Here is a 26878-nt window from a genome sequence, read left to right on the forward strand (position 1 = left end):
CGCTCAAAATGGCGCATTATTGAGGAAGGGATGACTAAGTCCTGAGGAGAAATCATACGATAGCAGCAACAAGGATATATTGTACAAAAGTCAGAAAATATTATCCCGGAGCAAGTTGAGATCCAAAAACCAAATGCTACGACACATGCTATATATTAGTAAAGTAAGATCCAAATATTTTAAAAGAAAAATTCGGAATCTACCCGTTCACGCAAATTCAAAATATCAAGTAAGGCAAGATATATATCAACACAAAAACAGAAAAAAAGCCAATTAATAAAGGTGGTAAGTAAAAACACAGAAATGACAATTGTTTAGATAAGAACATTACTCCATAAATTGTTTATGTCATATATTATGTTTTTAACCTTGTGTAAACAGAGTACAACGTTATATCTCCGCAATATAAACATATATGTAGGACTCAAATCTATGGTGGGTTCCATATCTATGGCAGATTCCTAATCTATGGTAAATGTGACGTCACAAACGCCAAACAAATCATAAATCTATTGCAGTTTTATGTTTTCTCCAAATCTATGGCAGATTTTGATATTACGTAATTTTCCGGGAAGAGGAGTAAACTATAACATGCATAATGTTCACGCTGCCGCTAACTCTGACGGTTTTGTTCTATAGAAGGAAAAGAAAAGGCCAGTTTTCAAGGAACCTAATCCATAAATTAGATTATATTTCAGAATTCTAGTCTACGGTGACAGAAATCCCTGCAAATGAGAAGATGTACTCATTTGATTCGGATGATACTAGCAAACAAACCCATAGTCATTCGTAGCAGCAAAATCGCTAGTGCAGGCAGTTTCGCGCAAATGAATATGTTTTTTGTGTTTTTGGTGTTTTCTGTGTTTATGTTTCGTGTTTGTTTTCGCTCCTTCTTTTATTATCCTCGTCTGTGTTCCTAGTGTTACATTGTTTCTTGATTTTACGAGTTTTTACTGTGAATTTGGTATGTTTTTTTTTAATAATTTTTTTTTATGCAAAGGCTGTTTCTTGTTGCCTTTTCATTCATATGGTACTCTTCAAATTTGCTTTAAACATAATCTTTAGCACTTATCAGCTTTATTACAGCGACTGTTATATTGTAGCAAATTATCCCTCTTGACATTTGAAAACTAAAAAAAAAATCTGTCATACATTCCTAATAACTATTCACATTATGTTCAGCTTTATTTATGTCGAATAATTGTACTGTTGGAGAAATTTGGATTTTTGAAGAAAGCCACTTCTTTGAGACAAGCCATTGGTCATTACAAGACTTTGACTTCAATTGTCATCAGTTTTTTAACGCTCAAATAAATATTAGGTTAAAAGTCAAACTTTTTAATAAAAACTGCTTTTTGGGCGTTTTAAGGGACTTGGTTAAATGACAGGGTCAACAAGGTATCATGCACAGAGTAGTAAATGCTTATTCTCCCGGAGCACATCATTTCAAAGTCTGTATGAGTATATATCACTTCCTACTAAGAAAATTTTATGGTTGTCATCACGATTTGGTCGATCATTATGGAAGGTCTATTTCACAAATGGTTATGGATATGCTTCCGTTGTCGTACATCTTATCCGTTATTCTTATACTGGCTTTTTCGTTATACCTTAGGATACTTCCACATGTTGAAGGCAACTTTGAAATCATTGGTCAGACATATATTGACTGTTCCTCCATTTGCAGAAAATCTGCCATAGATTTGAAAACTAGAAATCTGCCATAGATTAGGAAACTAAAATTTGCCATATATTAGGATTCTAAAAAATCTGCCATAGATTTGGAATGGCAGGACGTCATATTTACCATAGATCAGGGATCTGCCATGGATCTGGAACCCACCATAGATTTGAGTCCTACATATATATTCTATAAAAACCAACATATTTCTTTAATTAGAATACACAGTGTGGGAATGGAACTGTGCAGTTTTGTAATGTTTTGGTCATTCGGGAGACTGTCAAGCGGGGCTCCGTTATTCGAAACAATAACAATTGCTTGATGGAAAGTTTGATGAACTCAAATGTTACTATATAACGTTTCTGCTGCAAGTTTTGGTAATCAAAACATTTTATATGTAAATATGAACCAATAAAATAATAAAAATGACATATGCATCCAAACGTTTTCCTTAGAATGGTGGAGCTCCCAGTAAGTCGATCAAAACTGTCACGGAGCAGCGATCAAAAGTGTTAAATAAACATCGAAAAACCCATCGTTACTACCAGAATTTTCACATGTACCTTTTCTGATATATAGTCTTACCTGTCTGAAAGTTTAAAAGCCATTGTCCCAGTAGAAACCCAAATATATTCATTTTCTAAATGTCTGATATTTTAGTTGACTGTACAATCGCTTGCAAAGTTCCTGTATAATCACTTGGAGCTATCCTGTACAATCGCTTGGCCATATCATTAAATACATTACATACGCGTTTCATTGGTTGTTCCTCATCTGTCCTATTATATTCATCTATAGTATTTGAAATAAAAATGAGTACGAATTCAGTCATTTTGCCGATTAAGATTATATCAAGGAAACTTTTTAAGGTGTCTATATCAGAGAGAAACTCAACATTCGAACAATAAGCATACAAGACAAAATAAAAGGGTAGTACAAATGTAAAGAAACCATTTTAAAGAAAATAGTGCTCGTACAAACATAAATAAATGAAAAGGTGAGTAGGTGCTCTGGAAGGGTAATCATATTTTGTAGTTCACCAGTGGCGGATCCAGAACTTTTCATAAGGGGGGGGGGGGGGGGGGACGCTGACTTACCTAAGGGGGGGGGGGAGGGGGGGGGCCCGCTCCAGTCATGCTTCAGTGATTCCCTATATAATCAACCAAATTTTTCCCACAAAAGGGGGAGCCCGCGCCCCCCAGCCCCCCTGGATCCGCCGATGTTCACTTAATTTATTAATCCCAACAGTTTAAAAAATAATATATACGTATATTAACAATACAACAAAGAATGTTTCATCAGAGGACCGGGATATTCTAACTTGATAAATGCATTCGAATGTGGAATGGTGGTAGCTTTTCGCGGAACAAAGAAAATACACGTATATGGCAATGAACATAAAATAAAAATAAGAAGATGTGGTATAATTGTCAATAAGATATTCTGTTTAATACAAAAAAAAAGTAAAATCACAAAAATACTGAAATCCGAAGAAAATTCAAAACGGAAATCAAATGGCAAAACGAGTCAAAAGCTCAAATACATCAAACGAATGGACAACAACTGTCATATTCCTGACTTCGTACTGGCATTTTCCTATGTAGAAAATGGTGGATTAAACCTATCTTTGCTACTGGTGGTATAAAGCTCTCTTAATAAGATGTAACCCCCCCCCCCCCCCCCCCAAAAAAAGACAGACATGAACCAACGACAACCACTGAACTACAGGCTCCTGACTTGGGACAGGCACATAAAGATAGTGGCGGGTTAAATATTTTTGTGTGCGCTCAGTCCTCCCCAAAACTGGTGTTACAGCACACAAGACCAAACTATAAAAAAATCAATTGAATGATCATTTCATCACGTAAAACTATCATTGACGATAGCATACGAGACGTGGATCCATCCTTTCTGAACAAAGGGTGATCCAAACCATAGAACATCATGAAACTTTCACAAAATAAATAAAATCGAAAAAAATGGGGTTTCAACCACCAGAACACCCTCCCCCGCACACCGGATCCGCTAATGCAGACTGCATCCATTAATTAAAAATAAAACCTTCACACATTAGTGAGACTTTCGAATGTGTTATTGAGGCTTAAATAAAAAAAAATTGATAACAATACCAAATAACTGTTATTAAATCATTACAGAACAAGGAAAACAAACTCATGCCAGACATATATATTATGTTGCATTGGATTGCAGTAGTTTTTAATGAACATTTATATGACATAAATCTCATTGAAAGAAAAAACTGTTCATGAATGTTGCAGAATAGATAACAGTAAGCATTTCCTACTTGAGTGTCATAATTATTCATATGCCCAAAACGTAAACACTAGAAACTATTATGTTCCATTAAAATATCAATTTACTTTTTGGCCTATAATGAATTCCTCTTTAATAGACTTTATCTCCGATTTGGAACAGCATTGAAACACATATCCTAATGTCACGTTTTAACCATTTAAAAAGCAGTCATTTCCTTTTATCTTTTAACAGGGAGATTGATATAAGAGCAACATTGTTCTCAATCTCTTTGTGTATAACTGCAATCATATTTTGTGTTTCATATATTTCAAATAAAATATGTTTTTAAAGCTATGTATCACGAAAATATGATGATACAAAATAATTGTAATGACATTTGTGCTTTAATTTAACCTGCAATCGAAAATATCAGTGCTAAGCCAGTTTTTATATAGAACATTTAATTACGAGTCAAACAAATCAAGCCAATTAAGATATTTCTACTTCCTTTCAATTTTTGTTAACCAAAGTTGGCCAAGCGATTGTACAGGATAGCTCCAAGTGATTGTACAGTAAACTTGCAAGCGATTGTACAGTCAATTAAAATATCCGACATTTAGAAAATGAATATATTTGGATTTCTACTGGGACAATGGCTTTTAAACTTTCAGACAGGTAAGACTATATATCAGAAAAGGTACATGTGAAAATTCTGGTAGTAACGATGGGTTTTTCGATGTTTATTTAACATTTTTGATCGCTGCTCCGTGACAGTTTTGATCGACTTACTGGGAGCTCCACCATTCTAAGGAAAACGTTTGGATGCATATGTCATTTTTATTATTTTATTGGTTCATATTTACATATAGAATGTTTTGATTACCAAAACTTGCAGCAGAAACGTTATATAGTAACATTTGAGTTCATCAAACTTTCCATCAAGCAACTTGTTATTGTTTCGAATGGCGGGGCCCCGATTGACAGTCTCCCGAATGACCAAAACATTACAAAACCGTACAGTTCCGTTCCCACACTGTGGAATATGAATTGTAATGTTTGTGATTTCACTTATTGATTTGAAATTATATGATTCTATATGCTATGAAAATGTACTGAAACGAATTAGGAATTAGGAATCAGGAATTAGATTCTAAGGCTACTTGTACATTACTTATAAAGGATTTTTTTCCGATTCAATAATCATTAGGTTTGCGCAACGCAAAATAAACACAAAACGCACACATGGAAAGTTGTACATTCAGTGATTTTCATGTGATAAAATTGTCATAATGATATCATCATAGCATTGCCTATTGGCTTCTATGGCCCAGATAAAGTCCAGATGTTCGTAAGTGGTGATATCTGTATGACGGTAAACGTTCGGAAGCTTTTTTATCAGCTGTTTGACGTCTTTGGGGTCCGCTAGGATGTCATGTCCACCCGTGTATAGGGATACATTGTTCTTCATTAAACTGGCGTCATATAACGGAGCTGTGGTCTGAAATTAAAAAGTAAAAATGGTACATACGTTTTACCTTTCAACCATTCTTGTCGATTCTGACCTAACCATCAAACGCACAAACGTAGATGGATCAATTTAACAATTTGTAGAATGGAGATAACCTGTTGTAGATAAATTGCGAGATGTATTTGTAAAGTTAAAACTAAAAGACTAAAAAATTAGTGAAAGATTTAAGCTAAAATAGCATTCTTAATTTTGGGTGGAATTATATATGTTTGATGGGATAAAAAAGAGAGGCGAAAGATACCAGAGTGATATTCAAACTCATAAGTCGAAAATAAACTGACAACGCCATGGCTAAAAACGAAAAAGACAAACAGACAAACTATAGTACTCAAAACACAACATAGAAAACTCAAGATTGAGCAACACGAACCCTACTAAAAATTGGGGGTGATCTCAGGTGCTCCGGAAGGGTAAGCAGATCCTGCTCCACATGTGGCACCCGCCGTGTTGCTCATGTTAGTACAACCCGGTAATAAGTCTAATTCGGTAGGTCACATTCACGAAAAGGGGAAGGATTGTAGCTACGACATTATGGACATATCCGCTATCATCTGTAAAACGGATATTCCATAACGGTCAACCAACTCTTGATGGCGTCCGTAAAACTTACGATGGGCTGATTTCAACTTCACCACTTGGAACTCTTGGTTTAATAGCTTCCTTGTGAGCAGCAACCCTCTATCAAGGAAATCATGATAGGAAATGCACGCCCTGGAATATCGTATCAACAGGGAGATATATACTCCGTGTGCAGGCGCTGCTAGAATGTTGCTACATAGAAATGGAAAGTTCACAATTGAGAAGCTGAAATCATCTCTGTTCTCGTAAAGTTTTGTTTTCAACCAACGCTCATTGTTTATTTCTAGATGCAAGTCAAGATATGAAGTAGACTTAACTGCATCTGTTGTATCCTTTATCTCAAGTTCGATGGGATAGATGCGTTCAACATAATCACCAAATTTTGAATTATTTAGTGAGAGAACATCATCTATTTAGCGGAAAGTAAAGTTAAAGGATACTGCTAACTTCTTTTCTTTCTTCCTAAGAAGTTCCTGTATGAAGTTAGCCTCATATGAATAAAGGAACAAGTCGACAAGAAGAGGGGCACAGTTTGTTCCCGATTGTATCTTGAAAAACACGTCCTCCAAACGTAAGATTTACAAAAAAATTCTTGTATGTAATTTCATAAATGGCTTCTCATTGATTATCATCTTTTAGATTTTTAGATACTTTTTTGACATCTTTGTTTGCAGTACTGTTTTGATTTTGTTTGTATATATATTTTTTCAGTTTTTTGTTTTTGATTTGCTGTTTTATCACTATTGTCGATTTTTTTCTTATAGTTTCCAAGTTTACAAAAATAACAAAACTGTTATGAGTTTTTAAAAAAGAGGCGGAAGATACCAAGGGGACATTCAAATGTAATAAGTCGAAGAAGAACTGACAAACACCACAGAAAAAAAACAAGAATCAAGGAAAAGAGGAACAATCATCCCCTAAGTAGCCAGTGTTTTTGTACTGACATGATTTATTACATACCTTTTCCAAGTTTCGACTCCCTCAAATCAAAGTTGACCTTAAATGGATTTCGCTATTATTCTTAGGTCCCTTTTGGTCATAAAGCTCTTCATGTGTTAAGGTACGTATACACCTTTGGCTTTTAAATATGGCTTTTAGCGTTCCTTATGAAGATAAATCCAGAAGAGCAATTAAGATGCATACAATTTATCAAGGTTATTTTCATTTTTAAAATAATATATAACTTTATTTACCTGATTATAGTGTTCCATATTGGCCTTGGAAGAACCGTAATCAAACATTTGAAATTTTCCACTCAAAACGCTCTGAAAAAGATGGTTTACAAAAAAGGTGATGTACTAATAAAATAACGTTCGTTTTAATCATGGAACATTAAACATTTTTTTGGTTAAAACCAGCTAAGTATAGTTAGTATGTTTTACTATAATTAGGTCGAAACAACGAGAAAAGTGGAATGTAAGTGCAACCTGGATAAACACGTCAAGTAATCACTGCTTTTTTATAATTATTAATTGATAAGCACCTTTCTCAGCTGATGAATGCTTTAAACTTATTTTCTCTCAAAACTATGGTTCCAGCTCCTTTGGTTTGGCTTCTTTTTAAGGCTTGTTTTGATATTACCTCTCCCATATATTAATTTTTCATTGACTCATATTCCCCGAAAGTATCATGCATTCTTGCACTGAACTTGTACCACTGGTAGTGGACTTTTAGTCCAAGAATTTATCATCTACACACCAACTGATATTAAATCACTTCATTGGACTATAAGTTCTCGAAAGTATTATGCATACTTCAACTGAAATGATAGCACTTTTGGAGTGATACAGTAGTTCGACTTCTTAGACCAATACGCCACCGAGGCCCCCTGCGCATAATGAAGAAGAGTTACTCGAGAATAGTGAAGAAGGTTAATTGGACAAAGTGAAGAAGGTTAACCTGAGCATAATGAAGAAGGTTTACATGAGCATAGTTAGAAATGTTTACCTAAGCATAGTGAATAAGATTTACTTGAGCATAGTGAAGAAGGTTTACCTGCTAATAGTGAAAAAGGCTGACTGAAGAAGCAGTACCTGATCATAGTGAAGAAGGTTATTTAAGTATTGTGATAAAGATTTACCTGTGCATCGTGAAGAAGATTAACCTGAGCGTAGTGACGAACATTGATCTGAGCAAAGTAAAGAAGGTTTACCTAAGTTTAGTGGAAAATGTTTACCTTTGCATAGTGATTTTTTTTACCTGAGCATAGTGACAAAGGTTAATCTGAGCATAGTTAAGAGGGTTAACGTGAGCATAATGAAGGTTTACCTGGCCATAGTGAAGAAGATTTTTAACCGATGTTCCTGCTGGATGTTCTTCGACATAGACTGGTATCCTTGTCTGACAAAAAAGTGAATTGCTAGATATTAGACATTAAATACTGTATATTTATATTGAAATTATGGAAAATTTATATCGTGAGTATATGTCGGTTTGATGTTCTGAATTCTTTGTTCCAGTTAATGCTTCATTGTTTTTTTATTGTGTTACTTCTAAATCCAAATATCAGAATGTTATGATATGAAAAATGCAATATATCAGAATTGTTTTGAATAAAACATGTTATTTAGTAACTAATTATGTCTTCCATTTATTTCTATTTACATCTTTTAAGTCGGTGACAGCTTCCATGGTTATTTTCTATCTTGACTCACCCGATTCATCTGTTTTGAGTCATAGCCAGCAAGAAAGAAAAGAAAATTTTCACAAACAATACTTCCGAGGTTGTTTCCACAGAAATCATGTCCAATTAAACGAATGAAGTCAGATGTTGGTAACAATTCTCCTTTCCCGAGCAGATTAAATAATATCTGAAACAGTGTATTACAAGGTTATTATTGTCAAATGCCTTTACAAAAAAAAAAGAATAAAAATGAAACCCACAACTTTCCATACATGGTTAGCATTGTATAAAATTGCAACTGTTTTCGTGTTGGTGCTACTATAAAGCAATTTCGATAAATTTGTAAAAAACGGTTAACAACAGAGAGATAATCATCAAGCCTGAAACCAAAACAAGAGGCAAGAAATTAGCCCTTATGCCGGTACCAAGTCAGGAATCTGACAGTTGTTTTCCATTCGTTCTGTTGGTTGATACAATTGTGTGTTTGATTTTGTCAGGTTTTATGGACTTCCCCCGTTTTGAAATTATCATGCAGTTCGGTATTTTTGTAATTTTTTTTTTTTTTGCAGAATGAAATAATAAACAGGTTTATTCATATTCTAAAATGGTAAGTAATTGCAAAATTTCGTTTTGTGGTAAGAAAAATATATACATAGTGTTTAGCATGTACCTGTTTTTATTTTTGGAAGAAGTATGTCTAATTACCCTGAGTTTATATGACAGCAGGGACATTTTTAAAAGTATTCAATCTTTACTAAAATTCACATTATCAAATACTTAAGGGCTTTAAACAACATAACAGCGTATTTTATGAACACTTTCCCATTCACTAAACTCTTAAGATGGCTCAATACTGCAATCGTGATTGATTAGGACAAATTTTCATTTTTTTTTTCTCAAATAAATTTACAAGATCACTCAGAAACTAAACAAACATATATGTCGGGTATAAAGTCATGTTTTGTCTTTCAGATATGAATAATTACATTTTGTTAAACGATGATACTCTCTCTACATGAGGCGTCGGACTAAACGTCTTTATTATGACCGGACATGGGCGCGTACTTATCATCAAGCACAAAAACGGACGCCTTTTTAAGCAAGGGTTTTACTACCAGAAAGGGAGAGGTCCAGGAATGACCTCATCTCTATACTCTAGTCAACCCTTGCATGGTTTCATCTAATTATAATGCTCTGAGTAAAACAAGAACAGGGGAAATTTGTCATAACTCTTTTTCATGCTAATAATAACAATTATTTATAATAAAAAATTTTTACTTTATATTTATGACATGCAAACATAAAATAGTTAGAGACACAACACACACCTTTTTTGCATTTTGTATCATAGCACATTAACTTTCGACTGGACAAGAAACTTACATCAAGGTCTTTTGCCAACGGAGCCACTGCCTTAAAAGGTCCTCCGACGTCCCCAAGAGTAGCCACAGGTGCAAGAGCAAAGAAATGTTTTATTTTAGAAGCTAGTGTTGGATTTCGTCCTAATTCAGCGAATATAATCATTGTGCCTTGAGAATGACCGGCATAATATATCTGACTGCTATTGGTTGTATTCACTATGTAGTCTACTGTGGCAGGAAGATCGTATTTTGCCATTTCGTCCCATCTACAAAATTAATAGATTCAAATGGAATCCAACTCTTTCTAGCAGTATTGACTTCATTAGAGGTTTGTGGCATCCTGAGGTACATTTTGGTTTGAGACCCCAGCGTGTTTATACTAACACATTGTTAGATGACCAGATTTTCGGCTTCAAGCGTTCAAGTTTTGTTGGAGATACTTTCATTAATATAACAGAAGAGATTTAAGGACTTTGCGAAATTAAAATTAGAAAGTAACCTTTTCACGATGATATTTTAAAATCTATAAATTCGACTTTACTCGATATTTCATTTTCAACATCTTAAAAGTCATGACTTCGAAGTCTTGACTTTCAAATTTCGAAATTTCTGCTTTAAAAGCTCAAAAAATTTCATTTTTTCAAACTCGAAATTTTAAACTATAAATTTCGACATTTTGAAACTTAAAATTTGACATTTTAAATCTTAAAATTTGACATTTTAAATCTTAAAATTTGACATTTTAAATCTTAGAATTTGACATTTTATATCTTAAAATTTGACATTTTAAATCTAAAATTTGACATTTTAAATCTTGAAATTTGACTTTTTAAATCTCGAAATTTCAACTTTTTATAATTAAAATTTGCTAGATTTAAACGTCGAAAATTAGACTTTATTCAAATTTTGGCGATAGTCAGAGAAGGAGATGGGGACACAAATTATAAAAATCATCATTCTAACATTTTGGCTATTGATATTAATAAATTGTTCTGTTCTTTAACGTATGATACGGATAAGCATTTAACATGCAGATGATTACTTCAGAGAGACAATGTATGTAGGCGGAGAAAACTGATTTTTTTGACATTGCAACTTTAATTGATTTTAAAAAAAGAGGCGGAAGATACCAAACGAAGGAAATAACACTGTATAAATTATATGAGTCCTTAGCGCTTTTCTGGATAAACTTTCATCAAAAACGGTTTAAGCCAAATATTGAAGACTGAGGAACACGAACAATATGCACAAATCATTATTACTAAAATTACCAATTGCTAGATGGCTACGTGACTTATGTAATTGATATTTACTAAAAAGACAGGACTGATTTCACATTACTTCGGAAAAAATACACAGTTGATATACTGTAAGAGTTTTATCTTACGTAAAGTTCCAGAATTTTTCATCTGCAGGTTTTAATGTTTTATGTCGTTTTGAGTATGTGTTTCCTCTACTGTTTCCCATCCAGACATCGATGCCTCTGTCAGCCAACATAAAACCGAGGCTCTGACTGGCAAGATTTTCCACCCAGCACGCAGAACATGACAACAGTCCATGTTGAAGCAAAACGACAGGATTGCTGCCATTAGTTCCTGAAACAAATAGCTGAACTATATGGACTCACATATTTTCAATTTCTTGTACATGTATGTCTCATTTAAAATAACAGATTTTTTTATAAAACAGATAAATCAAAATTGTCTTTGTGTTTTATGCCTTCAATGATAAAACCGTCTCCTTTCTAATTAATGATAGACTAACTCATAGAGAGCATTACATATGTTACAGAGAAAAACACTGAGAAAAGTTACTACCGACAACTGAGCTATGCTTTGGAGGAATTCTGTGTAAACCAAGAATGTAACCATCTGCTGTCACCACTGAATGTTCTTCGAAAGGATACCCCTTACTTGTTATTAACTGTGACTAAAACAAACAAAATGGAAGTTTTAGATTAGAAGTAATAACAAAATAAGGTGGGAAAAGTTCTGATTATTTATCAAAACCGTATAATAGTGTAACAAACTCTTTCGATGTCAAGTAAGATATTTGCACAGAATCGAGTTATTAAGATGTAGTTTTTCATCATGAAAGATTAAGTTTTCCCTAAAAGTTCGTGATTTGACATGGTTTACGCGTACTTCGTTCGGCATCCGATTTCACTTTTTGTATGGAAGCGAATCTGACAGAAACCGACACAAGATCCTTCCAGATATTTTTAATAACTTAGTGAAGCAGCTGAGTTAATAAAAATTAAAAAAGAAATGTTTCCATGCCCTTGAAATGGCATTTCATTTCATGTCCATTTCTTTACATTTGTCTCGATCAGTACGAAATGCGATTCAATCGATGACAAATATACTATTATATCACATACAATCTTTTTTAATTGCCCAACATTTCATATGCTGTAGAATAATTTTTTTACCTTCTCTACAAAAAAAACCCATTTGTTTGCAATAAATCAGTATTAAAAACCATATCATAAAATGATTGGATACTTACAACATTTCTATAGGCATCTGGATCTACCTTCTTCATGAAATTTAAATCATTTTTTGATACGGGTGATGCACTAACGAGAGTACAAACTAAAACTACAATATCTCCAACACGTAGCGCATTCATCTTTCAGATTAACACCGACACAACAATGAGAAAATCGTCCTTTGATAATGTTATACCATAAAATTATCTTGTCACATTTAATGCCCCCTTTATCAAAAACACCATATTATCCCTATAAACGGAAATAAACAATTAATAGATTACTCAACATCACCCCACTTTGATGTGAAATAAGATACTAAATATAAAATGATATAAATATGTTACATTCAAATTTGGAGAATACAATCAAAATAACTTTGTAAGCTATCTTTCTCGCAAAATTAAAATATTTAAGATTATTTACTAAAAATCTTAAACAAAAAGGGTAAATCGATGCCCCTATAGTGCCTTTAAAGTAAATTCATGCTTGATGTCGAATTTAACTAATGTCTACAAATTCTTACACCAAAGCATGGATTTATTAGCAACAATGTAGTAATGGCAATTTTCCCCCCAGTATCTATCAAGTACTGATAAAAACAATTGATAGATTTCCAATGTATCAAGAAAAATGCAATTGTGCCTTTTTATGAAAGTATTCGCAATGCTTACATTTATAAAAAAAAATATATATGACATAAGTATTGCCCAAAAACCAGCCCATTCTCATTGTGACTTGTGACTTGCGATTGTCCACCTACTAACATGAGACATCAGAGATAGCCGAACTGTGTAATAACTTCTGTCCATTTCATTATACTAATCTTTTAAACTTTGACATTAGAAGTCGTAAACGAGGAATTTGTCTGCATATTGGCACCACACAGTAATGACCAGTTTAATTAATAAGTTATTGATTTCGCGATTGAGAGTGAAAACAAACCTTTGATTTAATTATAACACTTGTTGTTATAAAATAATAATAAAAACTGTATATTATACAATTTTATGTGGTAAGCAAACATTGTTCCGTGCGGTTACGTCAGTTTGTATGATTTTCATACTTTTCCCAATGCATTAACACGAGAATGGAAATGTCCAAAATGGTTTCACCTTACAAAATAATGTCATAGTAATACACCGTGTCCGCATTGTCATGTCTATTCAATGAGCGCTTCGCTTTATTTATGAAGACCATCAGAACTCATACGAAACACTCCTGCAGATTTCAAACCTTCCATCACTAAAAACTCGTAGAATGCGCTCAATTGCCTTGGATACCTTTAAAATAATTAATAAAAAATGTCACTTATTTATTCAAGATCTAGTTGTTATAAAAACAATTCATATAATTGCAGGTATGTGAACACTGCTGAGGTACCTAGACCTAGAACCTCAAGTTATGGTAAAAGATCTTTTAGATTTGAGGCAGCACAAGTATGGAACTCCCTTCCCAATGAGACTAGAATTATGACCTCTTTTGACTAATTTAGGAATTATATAAATTCCTGGTGTGGGGGTCAAAAATGTAACTGCAGTTTATGCCGTTTCCATCCAGTGCTGTCTCATAGCTGATATTTTTTTTTTTCTTTTTATTATGGCCTTTTGCTCTTTTTATGCATTTATTATATATACCTGCTATTAAATGCCAGTGCTTAATAATTTATTTATTTATTGATTTTATGCTTTTTAGTCTGTTAGTATTGTTATGATATTCAAGTGATTTGCTGGTTCCCCCATTCAATGCACATAGAGGTGCTTGTCGCATGAGCATTGACTCTGGAGGCTCAGAAATCAAAATCAATTTGCTTTCATTATATTTGCATGCTTTTTCATTTTTATTTATTAGTATTTGCATGATGCTGCATGTTTTTGTATGTGGTAGTAGGTTAAAGAGCTCACCAGAGCTCATGTTTTGTCTGTTATTATGTATACATATGCCGACTCTAAATAAAATTTACTTACTTACTTACTTACTTGAAACCATGTTTTCATCTTTGTGGTAATTAAGGATATGATTTTAAAATTATTTTTTGTTGTTGATCATATTAGTATTTTATACAAAATCTGTTAGTATACATACGACGTTTTTACTATATATACGGATGGACACTATAGGAAGATTAGACATATATATTGAAGTTCATCAATATTACATACGGTCATATCAACAAATAATATTAGTTTTCTGTTAGTACATTGGTCTTATCTATGTACTTACAACAGTTTGCCTTGTACTAGTAATGGTGCGACATACATTGTACTTTTAATCAAACAAACGGAGGAGAAGGTAAAATTTAAGGTAAAATTGGGATTAAATTCTATAGTTTGAAGAATTTATCGTTCCAGTTTTGGTGTAGACTATTTACCCTTCGTGTGTTATGACACGTGTTATACCATAGCAAGATTACCACTTTTTGAATTTTGTTGGTTTCCAATGCTCTTCAAGTTTATTATTGACAGTTTTGAGCAACTGATGAGTCTTAAGTAGACGAAATGTACGTTTGGAGTGATTAATTATAAGCCCGGTATCTTTGGTAAGATTTTACTACCACTAGAATAATGCTTAAAGATTAATGGTTAGTTTTTATAACTGTATATTACAAGCCTGATATCTTTGGTTAGTTTTTATAACTGTATATTACAAGCCTGATATCTTTGGTTAGTTTTTATAACTGTATATTACAAGCCTGATATCTTTGGTTAGTTTTTATAACTGTATATTACAAGCCTGATATCTTTTGTTAGTTTTTATAACTGTATATTACAAGCCTGATATCTTTAGTTAGTTTTTATAACTGTATATTACAATCCTGATATCTTTGGTTAGTTTTTATAACTGTATATTACAATCCTGATATCTTTGGTTAGTTTTTATAACTGTATATTACAATCCTGATGTCTTTGGTAAGTTTTTATAACTGTATATTACAAGCCTGATATCTTTGGTAAGTTTTTTATAACAGCATATTACAATCCTGATATCTTTGGTTAGTTTTTATAACAGTATATTACAATCCTGATATCTTTGGTTAGTTTTTATAACTGTATACAACAAGCCTGATATCTTTGGTTAGTTTTTTATAACTGCATATTACAAGCCTGATATCTTTGGTTAGTTTTAATAACTGTATATTACAATCCTGATATCTTTGGTTAGTTTTTATAACTGTATATTACAAGCCTAATATCTTGGGTTAGTTTTAATAACTGTATATTACAAGCTTGATATCTTTGGTTAGTTTTTATGTAACAATAAAATGATAGTAAATGCAGTAAAATATCGAAATTACATACATTTTTCACTGTTTGATTAATGCATTTCGATATAATATATGGATAACTACTCTCGCCCAAAAAGATATTCACACAAGAAGTGTGTTTCGCGTTTTCTATTCTAAAACAGACAGAGATGGATCGAAAACAATAGAAGTCGATTGAACTCCATAATGGAGAGAACGGGTGCGGCGTCGACAGGGTAAGCATGTTAGCCTAGTCCTAGCTCACTGATCGACAGTAGACTGACGCGAAGAGGAGGTTGGGAAGGATACCAGGTCAGGTTGACATCAATGGACATGTGGGATCAAGGTCAAAGTTACCATGTCATATAAATGGGTTGAGAAACCGACACAATGTTATCGATGAACTATGATGTCGATTGCATGAAGAATAATTGAAGTGATAATTACGATATATTTTCCTTATAACAAGTTTGAGTAGGTTATGAAGAGTGAGAAGATACCAAAGGGTAATCAAAACGACAGAATGAATAAATACAGACAACTCCATGCTAAAATGAAAAGACGAAAGGGCAAACAACGGTCCAAATAAAACTAAAATGAAAACATGAATGAGCATCAAAAACAAGGGTGAACTCTTGCTCCAATAGTGGTCACCAGTCATGTTATTCATTTAATAATATTAGAAACGTGATGTCACAATCAAGAAAATTAGAACTACGACAAGTTGAACACATCCGTGGTCTTCTGTAACACATTTATTTGATAACGGTCAACCAAATCATGGTGGCGTCCGTGAAACTTTCAAAGGGATGTCTTCAAATTTACTATTATTATCAATTTCTAGATGTAGATAGGAAACTGTATCTGTTTTCTTTTTCTTTATTAGAATTGAATTGGGTAGATCCGATCAGCATTGTCACCAAACTTTGAATTATTCAGTGAAAGGACACCGTCTATATAGCGGAACTTGGAGTTAATGGTTAATACCAGCTTCTTTTAATTTTTGTTGAGAAGTATGAAGTCTGCCTCATGAGAAAAGAGCATGAAAAGTAAGGAGTATACAACTACTAAATATGTAAGTAAAATCGTCACAACGATAACAACATCTAGCATATCTTATCAACTGAAATAAGGAAACGCAATAGGATGTGACAGGTGGTATACTTAGGAATAGAAAGTTAAATAGAGAAAATCTTAAATCCTCGTCATTTGCAATTGTTTTAGTTTCAAGTTGTTGTCCTTGTCAAACTAGACTGCCATCGAGTTGATTGTGATACATGTAGAATAACATTTGCTTTCCCTTCGAATGAACCTGAGTTCACTAAATAAATTTGATAAAAGATGCTAGCGGTAGCGTTATCCGATCCTTAATGTTGGTCATTTTTTTTATTATGGTTTACTGCTTGTGCGTTGTCTGTTTATTTGTGCTTTCAATTAAATGATCCTCAATCTATGGTATCTAATATTCGATTAAGACGTCTATAGTCTCTCATCTTAGTAGAAAGTACAATTAATTTTCATTTATTCCAGAACAAAAGACACATGTTAAGGTAAAGATACATCAAACATTTTTGTTCTCCCGTCCTTTTTTGACTCTTTAAATAGTCTTTAAACTCGTTTATATAAATACGGCCAAAGAGAATTTGATTAGATCTACATATATTTTCTAGCATACACTTAGTTGGTGTAAAACAGATACCGTTTATTTTGCCTATGTGTTTCAGGTCATGTCAACACTTTGCTTCTGTGATGTGCATTAACTGTTTTTTTCATAAAGAATCTTCTTCTCTGAAATCACCGCACCATCCGGAAACAAAATTTCCCGTGATCATTGTTACGATGTGTAGTTTCAAAATGTTCGATCATATAAGCCATACAGTAATTCTAGATCCTTTAGGCCTCAGGTTATTTTGAAGATGGATGTTTACTTGTCACTATTTATATACTAGTATTTTAATGCAAGGGTTCACAGTGAGCATTAATGAGATTCTATATATATAGAAATGTGCATTATGTTGTCTAACGGTTTGATTAGAGGTATGCTTATCTAACGATTTATTTATTGGTATGCTCATCTAACGGGTTGATTAGCGGTATGCTTATCTAACGATTTATTTATCGGTATGCTTATCTAACGATTTTTTTTATCGGTATGCTTATCTAAAAAAAATATTTATCGGTATGCTTATCTCACGATTTAATTATCGGTATGCTTATCTAACGATTTATTTATCGATCGATATGCTTATCTACCGAGCTTATCTACCGATTTATTTATCGGTATGCTTATCTAACGGGTTGATTACAGGGATGCTTATCTCACGATTGTTTTGTTCCTGGAATGAGTATCTAATGATTTGATTACCGGGATGCTTATCACACGATTTGATTACTGGAATGTTAATTTAACGTTTTTGTTATCGGTTCATGCTTATTTAACGGTTTGATCACCAGTGTGGAAATCAAAAGTTGGAAGGTAAAAGAGCGGAGATCAAATGTAATCCAACACGATCGAACAAAATTACGTCACGAATAGGACCGAAGTTATGAAATCGGTTATACAGCCTCCTATATCTATCACTTTATACCAAAAAAAGTCGCTGTTTAGACAAACTGACTGGAAGTACATTGATAGGTATTTTCGTATATATTAGTATAAACATGGTTATTCGCAAGAATATATAAGTGTTGATTACAATTATGTCAATTCAGTTTTCCCATCAATTTTAACATATCTTTGTATAATGTCTTTGGTGGTGTATTCCCAACAACAAAGTCTGCATGATTCCATTTAGGATATTCCTTATTTTCTACTATATGCTTCAGATTAGCACTGATAAACTTAACGTCCGTTGGATCAGCTAGATAATCGTTGCCACCAGAGTATAAAGCCACTGGAACGTCTACTTGTGATAAATTCACAAACGGCGGTGTCGTCTAAAATAGAGGTCAAAATTGTGGAAGTATGAATCCACTTGCATGATTTTAGTAAGACGTGGTATTTCACACCAAGTTGATTACGATAATATTGTCCAAAAAGCTAAAAAGTTTAAGCAGTTTGCTTTAATTATTCTTTTTGGCTTAATTGACTTATTGATAATGACATTGGTTATAATAATAATGTGGTTGTTCATTCATTTGTTCTAGTATTTTATTTGTTTGGGCGGATGAACATCAATTCGCAAATATATAGTATAAAGTAAACTAAACTATTTCTTTCATATTTTCTGCATTTAAGTTATATGCAAATTTAGTATACGCTTTACACAAGATCTCGTCTTCTTGTACTTTTAAAATCAATTCTGAAATAAGAGTGTATAGGAATGCATGATTTCATGTCAGCAGCTTATAAGGACTTTTAGCTTGATTTTGTTGTCAGTAGCTGCGAATTTTGATATGGTATATTGTTTATCATTGTCCTGCCGGAACTTTGTTATCTGTTATACCGTTATGATAGAGTTAAGTGTCTTTCCTGTACTGATTTTTATTGTTCTTTCTTTTAAGCCCAGTTGTCACTATCAAAGTTTTCTTTCTTTCAAAACTTTTCAAAGGAATTTTGACAGTGACAACTGTCAAACAAAATTTTGATAAAAAACTTTGAAGGATTTTGATGGAATAGAATATAAACCTACTTTTCTGGAAAATTTGATGGGAATTTACCAACCAGAGTTGAATTTAGGAATGATGCAATTTTGCTTAACAAAACAAAAGCACAAAGTAAAAACGTTGTAAATAATGATAAGACTTCCAGTAAAAATAAAAGAAATTTTGTTATTGACAAATGGAATGACAGTGAATTGTTATTGAACAAAGAAGTGTAAAATAAAAATTGTAATTGAACAAAGAAGTGTAAAATAAAAATTGTAATTGAACAAAGAAGTGTAAAATTAATCTGCCGTAACAAAACATGAGTGAATTTGCCTCGTATATGTAAGAGAATGATAATCCCTTTCTTCATGAATAAGTACGAGCGTTAGCGAGTACTTATCATGAAGTAAGGGATTATCATTCTCTTACAAACTTAGAATATTGTAAAGTGCTCAAGGCTCAAATGATCTATCAATTAGTTTCATTGTCAGTGCAATGTTTATAATTGATGCATGACTTCCTTTTTCGGCATGTCATTTATGGATTAGTTTTAGTGATGTGAGGACTTTCTTATCATTTGGGAAATATTTTAAAAAAAATGCGTTATAGATATTAGGTGACACAACAGTAGAAAGAAAAGGTAGGAATTGTATGTTTCCTGACTGTGAGTATGAATGTAAATCATGTAATATTTTAGTGAGGAATTATCCTTTTTTATTTACAGTTTAAATCAATTAATACATTTGAGTTACAACTAAATTTTATTTCACAGCCAATAATTTGGTCCGGCTTTTTACATCAAATACTGTTTCATTATGTCAGGGAAATGTTCAAAAATAATCCCTTAAAAGAGTTTTTAATATGTTCAAAACTAAATTCCTGTTTTTTTTATCGGAACACATGTATTGGAAATAACTATTCTCCCCAACCGCTGATCAAGTAATCAAAGTTTTGGAAAGCTAAAGATTTAGGTTATTTTTTATCTGAAAGATTTTTTTCCTTTTTTTTTGCATTGCTTTGGTATTGTTTAATTTTATAGTAATTTGAAGTTATTAATATTTTCATAATAACAATCACGGTTCCAATTTTACTGCACCAGTGAACTTCAACTTATTTTGAGATTTTTGTTTGTTTCACAATTCAACTTTTAGTCAGTTTCAATCACTCTGTGATAAATTCTTTCAATCTGATAAATGTGCTTCAGGGCAGTTGTAACTCATTTATAGAAACTCTTTGTTTTAAACTGTAAATAGACCCAAATAATAGGATAATCCCTTACTAAGAACATGATTTACATTCATTCTTCACAATTAAGAGGCATCCAATCCTACAATTTCATTGGTCGAGAGTACTTTGCTATATTCTAACTAAAATTAGAATATAGCAAAGTACTCTCCACCAATGAAATTGTAGAATTGGATGCCTCTTAATTGTGAAGAATGAATGTAAATCATGTTCTTAGTAAGGGATTATCCTATTATTTGGGTCTATTTACAGTTCAAAACAAAGAGTTTCTATAAATGAGTTACAACTGCCCCGAAGCACATTTATCAGATTGAAAGGATTTATCACACAGTGATTGAAACTGACTAAAAGTTGAATTGTGAAACAAACAAAAATCTCAAAATAAGTTGAAGTTTACTGGTGCAGTAAAATTGGTACCGTGAATTTTATTATGAAAATATTACTATAAAATTAAACAATACCAAAGCAATGCAAAAAAAAAGAAAAAAATTCTTTCAGATAAAAAATAACCTAAATCTTATTGGCTGTGAAATAAAATTTAGTTGTAACTCAAATGTATTAATTGATTTAAACTGTAAATAAAAAAGGATAATTCCTCACTAAAATATTACACGATTTACATTCATACTCACAATCAGGAAACATACAATTTCTACCTTTTCTTTCTACTGTTGTGTCACCTAATATCTATAACGCATTTTTTTTAAAATATTTCCCAAATGATAAGAAAGTCCTCACATCACTAAAACTTATCCATAAATGACATGTCGAAAAAGGAAGTCATGCATCAATTATAAACATTGCACTGATAATGAAACTAATTCTTGAATAGATCATTTGAGCCTTGAGCACTTTACAATATTCTATAAGTTTGTAAGAGAATGATAATCTCTTACTTCATGATAAGTACTCGCTAACGCTCGTACTTATTCATGAAGAAAGGGATTATCATTCTCTTACATATACATAGTATTACTTAGAAGATAAAGTAATAAAGCAAATGCAATCGTTCTGTGAGAAGTCTTTTTACAGCCGCTTTACTTTTTGTATACCTAAAATTCCCGCCTTTTTTTATTGACCAATTAACAGAAAAAGTTTGATAGTGCCAAGTTCTCTTGTTCAAAGTTTTTGATAAAAAAAACTTTAAAAGTGACAACAGGGCTTTATGCACCTTCTGTATCTCAACTGATCGAGATAAGAAGGGATGGGTGTTCTCTGCTTTATGTCTTATATCCCAATGTTTTTGTCATTTGGTATGTTCTTTTCTTCATATTTTAAGTAGTTACCTGATTATATCGAGCCATATTTTCAATTGCCGTTCCAAAGTCATACAACTGGAACTGACCACTGATAACCCCCTGTAAGCAATACATATTTTCTACTTATTTCATGCCATTGGCGTTCAAATTATTCTTATTATACTGAAGTTAAAGATTTAAAAACAATCTTTAGTGAAAGTTAAAGTGTTGAAAACTAATCTGGTGCATTTGCATTCTTGTATTCTTGTTACTTACAGAAAAACAAACACTTCGGAAACTTGAAATGAACTATTTAGTAAATAGTTAAAAAAAAATACATACCTGTCCAAAATGTACCATGTTTTGCACAGAGGTACCAGATGGGGTATGAGACATATATACAGGTACTCTTCTCTGCAATAACAAATACTTAAATAAAACTACATTTAAAAGGAATAAGGTTAATCATGGTCCTCCGATTCTTTTGAATTAAAGTCAATTCATTTCCACAGGCTAAAAGGTATAATTATATCTGATAGATATAATAATGGCAAGTTTTGTGATAATATCATCGTCACATCAAACTTGTGATTTATTTTGTAAAATCAGAATTTGACCATTGTTTTCAAGTAATTTTCATTCTTTTTAACCCGATCGGGCGGGCGGCGGTCGGTGGGCTGCCAAACATTGTCCGTGCAATAACTTGAAAACGCTTTGACGAAATCTTTTCAAATTTAGATATATATGTTGTTTCCTGTGACGATTTTAGCTTTTTGAGTTATAGATCTTTAAGTAGCGAAAAGTGATACTTCGATTGATTTTTGCCTTTCCATTTCTGAACCCTACAAAAATTCATTTATTGTTTTACTTGCTCCTGTTTGGGGTCCAGATTTGCAAATATCATTTTTATGCAGGAAAATCCGATTTGCTGTCAATCTGACAGCCTCTTTTTAAGTATACTATCATGGCCAAATGCACGTGTGTATCTGACCCATAAGTATATTTTAATCCAAGTGTGTCGAATTTCTAAACAGGGAAATATGCCTTTAAAATCAATGTAACGGAAATTTCGCTACAAATAAAAATCATATCATACGTTTTAAACAAACAATAATGTTTAAAGCAAACGTATAGTTTGTTTTTCTATGTTGTGATGTTATACTATTGTTTTAGAAAAGGGAGAAGGTTTGGTACCATTAAAACGTTTAATCCCGCTGCAAATGTTTGCACCTGTCCTAAGTCAGGAATCTGATTACAGTAGTTGTCGTCTGTTTATGTAGTTCATACGTGTTTCTCGTATCTCGTTTTTATATAGATTAGACCGTTGGTTTTTCCGTTTGAATGGTTTTACACAAGTAATTTTTGGGGCCCTTTATAGCTTGCTGTTCGGTGTGAGCCAATGCTCCGTGTTAAAGGCCGTATTTTGACCTAAAATGGTTTACTTTTATAAATTGTAACTTGGATTGAGAGTTGTCTCATTGGCACTCATACCACATCTTCTTATATCTATGTATAACAGGTAAAAAGTTATATATTCAAATTAATATGCTTGAGATTTATATATATATATATATATATATATAACAGGTAAAAAGTTATATATTCAAATTAATATGCTTGAGATTTATATATATATATATAGGACATGCAACGGTTTATAGTAATGGTCAAATTCAGATATCTATGTGGAGTTCTGCCTCCTTGAGATTTCATGTTATCTTTCCTTAAATTTGGCATTTACTCTTTTCTTGTTTTTGTTGGGTTTTTTTTTGCAGTTAAATGCCATACAAAAATTATACGATTAACATTTCCGAAGCTCATGCGACGAAAACTAAACTAAACTAAACTAAACTAAACTAAACTAAACTAAACTAAACTAAACTAAACTAAACTAAACTAAACTAAACTAAACTAAACTAAACTAAACTAAAATAGTGTCATAGATCAAACTTATTTGTTCAGTGTATGTTTACTTGTTTTTGTTTATATGTCTTTTTGATCGAGTTAAGCCATTTCAATTGATATTTTATAGTGTGTCTTTTTATGTTGTAATTTTACAGGTTAGGATGAGGGTTTGCGCCTGTTGAAAAGTTTAAGCCCAATACATTTGTATGCACCTGTCCTAGGTCTGAAGCCTGTTGTTCAGTGGTTGCCGTTGTGTGGTTCATAAGTGTTTCTCGTTTTTTATATAGATTAGACCGTTGGTTTTCCTGTTTGAATTGTTTTACACAAGTCATTTTGGGGCCCTTTATAGCTTGCTGTTCGGTTTGAGCCAAGGCTCCGTGTTGAAGGCCGTATTTTGACCTATAATTGTTTATTTTTTATACATTGGACTTGGACGGAGAGTTGTCTCATTGGCACTCATACCACATCTTCTTATTTATATAAACTAAACTAAACTAAACTAAACTAAACTAAACTAAACCAAACCTTACCTAACCTAACCTAACTTAACTTAACTTAACTAAGACTTAACTAAACTTAGACTAAACTTAACTAAGACTTAACTAAACTAAGACTTAACTAAACTTAGACTAAACTTAACTTAACTTAACTTAACTGAACTACTTATTACCAAATCAATATTAGGCAGACCATGTCCATATATTAGATCTGTTAATTCTGAGCAAACATATGCTGATGCATCAGTATCACAAATCTTATCTGCTATGTCCATGTTAACAGAATTGTTTAACAGGAAGCCTTTCCTGCCAAATATAGTAAACACCTCCTGAAATATGTAAATTGTTGACTTCAATAAAACTTATAAAAATGTGAATAAATCTTGTATGCCAAATAACGAAATCAATTTGAAAAAAAGTTACTTTCAATTTCCTTTTACATATAGAGTTTAATTCAAAAACATATTCGAACTGATATTATTCTTAGGAGTATGAATCAATGGCATAATAAACATTACAGGACAGCCAGTAATAATCATAAAACACATGCAAAGGAAATTTTGGAACATACATTGATTGAAATTATCTGTATAATCAAATTCTTATTGTTTAAAAGCAGGCAAGAAAAGAGGAAAAAACGAAACGAAAATCTCACATCTATATTAGGTTTTAATGCTTTGACAAGTAAAGATGTAAGTCCTCTGACATCTGCCAATTTTGCAATAGGTGCTAGTGCAATGAAGAGCCTGATTTTCCTTGCCAATTGTTTGTTTCTGCTAAACCCAGTAAATCCAATAATCGTGCCCTGGGAATGACCTATGTACACTAGATTGGTTTGGTTTGTAGTTTTCAGTATATAATCGACCATGGCTGGTAGATCTTTGTCTGCCATATCCTGCCAACTGTATAAAATATTATTTTTTACAGTTATCAGTATCCGCAATTAAATATATATAAAATTAAACAATGATACTGGTCCTATAAATATGTATTATCGTTTAAATCATGTTGTATATTGGTAACTGTACTATAAAGGTGTTCATTATGTTTTTTTACTCTCACGAAATGTAGTCTACGAGGACAAAGGCTGTTTGTCTTTGATTGCATGTCTATTTTCTCGGAGGAGTCGATTGTTTGTGTTTGGTCGGATCTGGTGTACTGTTCTGATATTTTTGGTTATTCCTGTGTTCCTATTCAAGTAAATGCATAGCATAAACTATACTAAACCTCCTAGCTATCACGGTTACACATCGGCTAGTAAAATCTCTGTTTTCAATCCCTCATGTCTAGATTGCTTAGTAAGCAAAAGTGATTTTCATTATATTTCTCTTTAGTTGCTTGTTTAATTTGTCTCGTAAAATATGGCCTGATTAAAGGGAATAAATTTCAGTGAGATAAAAGTGAACTAGATGGCTTATATCAAATGATCTTGTTATTGACACAAAAATAAGTTTTACATGAAGATGCAATGTTGGTAAATACCAAAAACAGTGCCTATATATTTTTAACACTTATAACATTATTGAAAAAATTACCAACTAACCTAAAATCCCAGAACTCCTCTTGTGTTGAGTTGTATTTCGTATGTTTCATTGAATAAGTATTCCCGCGTGAGTTTCCAAGCCAGACATCGTATCCAGCATCTGCTAGAATAAACCCTAAACTTCCGTTATAGCCATTAAACAGATAACAAGACGAATCTGCTAATAATCCATGCTGTAGTAGCACAACTGGCCTAGAACCTTTCAATAAAAAAAAACGAAACGAATTGAAACCAATAGATATATTATTTAAATGTGCCTTCAGTAGTCCGTAGGCCTTGTTTTACTGCATGCAGACTTTTTGTGTTTCCCTATTGACTTACGTCTCTTATATCTATAAAAAGCGTGACTTACATACTCAAAGTTAAATGTTTATTTTTAGTGCAAAGTCAAAGGTATTTTGGATATAGAGATGCAAATAAAAATGTATAAGGTCCTTTAATAAGTTGAATCTGATCGTGAAGTTTGGATATCGAATAAACTGAAAAAAAGGCAGGAACTGACATTATAAGTGTTTCGCAAAGGCAAATATATCCTGGTTGGATATTACAAACAGTTGAAGCTATATATAGAGTGCTTTCTTTACATCTTATCTCTCGTATGATATGGGCATGAATGTAGCTTCAGATATGACAGGTGAAATTCTGCACTTACAGTTGCATTGGTCTAAATACCGATACATTTTATTTGAAAGAACTCATACCTGGTATCTTTGGTTATGAATATGAAGAGATTTTTTCCTTATTCATTACCTCCTGGTTTATCATGTCGTCCGTACGGTGTTCTGTGTAATCCCAAGATAAACCCATCCTCAGTTGGTACGGAGTGAGTTTCTGGTTTGTACCCATTGTACGCTATAAGCTGGACCTGGAATAGTGTTGAGATAGTATCTATTATATAATTAGCACATCATCTGAAAATATACTATAGGTGAAAAACAACTGTCCTATTACTGACTTGGTACAGGCATTTTCCGAAGAAAATTGTGGGTTAAACCTGGTTTTATAGGTATCTAAACATCACAATTGTATAACAGTTGTTTATAGTTCCGTTATATTGACGTAATTGGGTGAGAAACCCAAACAGACATAACAGGAGTAA

At 32.5% G+C, this 26878-nt stretch overlaps 2 protein-coding genes across 2 annotated transcripts; both read right to left on the reverse strand.

Annotated features, from left to right (window-relative positions):
- Nucleotides 1–3356: 3356 nt before the first annotated feature.
- On the reverse strand, nt 3357–12773 carry LOC127708241 (gastric triacylglycerol lipase-like). The gene is made up of 8 exons (XM_052213086.1): nt 12537–12773; nt 11846–11957; nt 11416–11623; nt 10051–10294; nt 8699–8854; nt 8313–8384; nt 7238–7309; nt 3357–5435 (listed from the first exon to the last, which is right to left on the reverse strand). The coding sequence occupies exons 1-8, from the start codon at nt 12657–12659 to the stop codon at nt 5196–5198; spliced, it is 1227 nt and encodes a 408-aa protein (XP_052069046.1). The 5' UTR covers nt 12660–12773; the 3' UTR covers nt 3357–5195.
- A 5661-nt stretch (nt 12774–18434) lies between these two features.
- LOC127709635 (gastric triacylglycerol lipase-like) lies at nt 18435–26459 on the reverse strand. The gene is made up of 6 exons (XM_052215241.1): nt 26432–26459; nt 25780–25978; nt 24892–25138; nt 22177–22248; nt 21883–21954; nt 18435–18700 (listed from the first exon to the last, which is right to left on the reverse strand). Exons 1-6 carry the CDS (start codon nt 26457–26459, stop codon nt 18467–18469), a joined length of 852 nt encoding a protein of 283 aa, XP_052071201.1. The 3' UTR covers nt 18435–18466.
- Between the last annotated feature and the right edge of the window lie 419 nt (nt 26460–26878).

The sequence above is a fragment of the Mytilus californianus genome, unplaced genomic scaffold (assembly GCF_021869535.1).
Source record: "Mytilus californianus isolate M0D057914Y unplaced genomic scaffold, xbMytCali1.0.p SCAF_7, whole genome shotgun sequence".
Classification (NCBI taxonomy): Eukaryota; Metazoa; Mollusca; class Bivalvia; order Mytilida; family Mytilidae; genus Mytilus; species Mytilus californianus.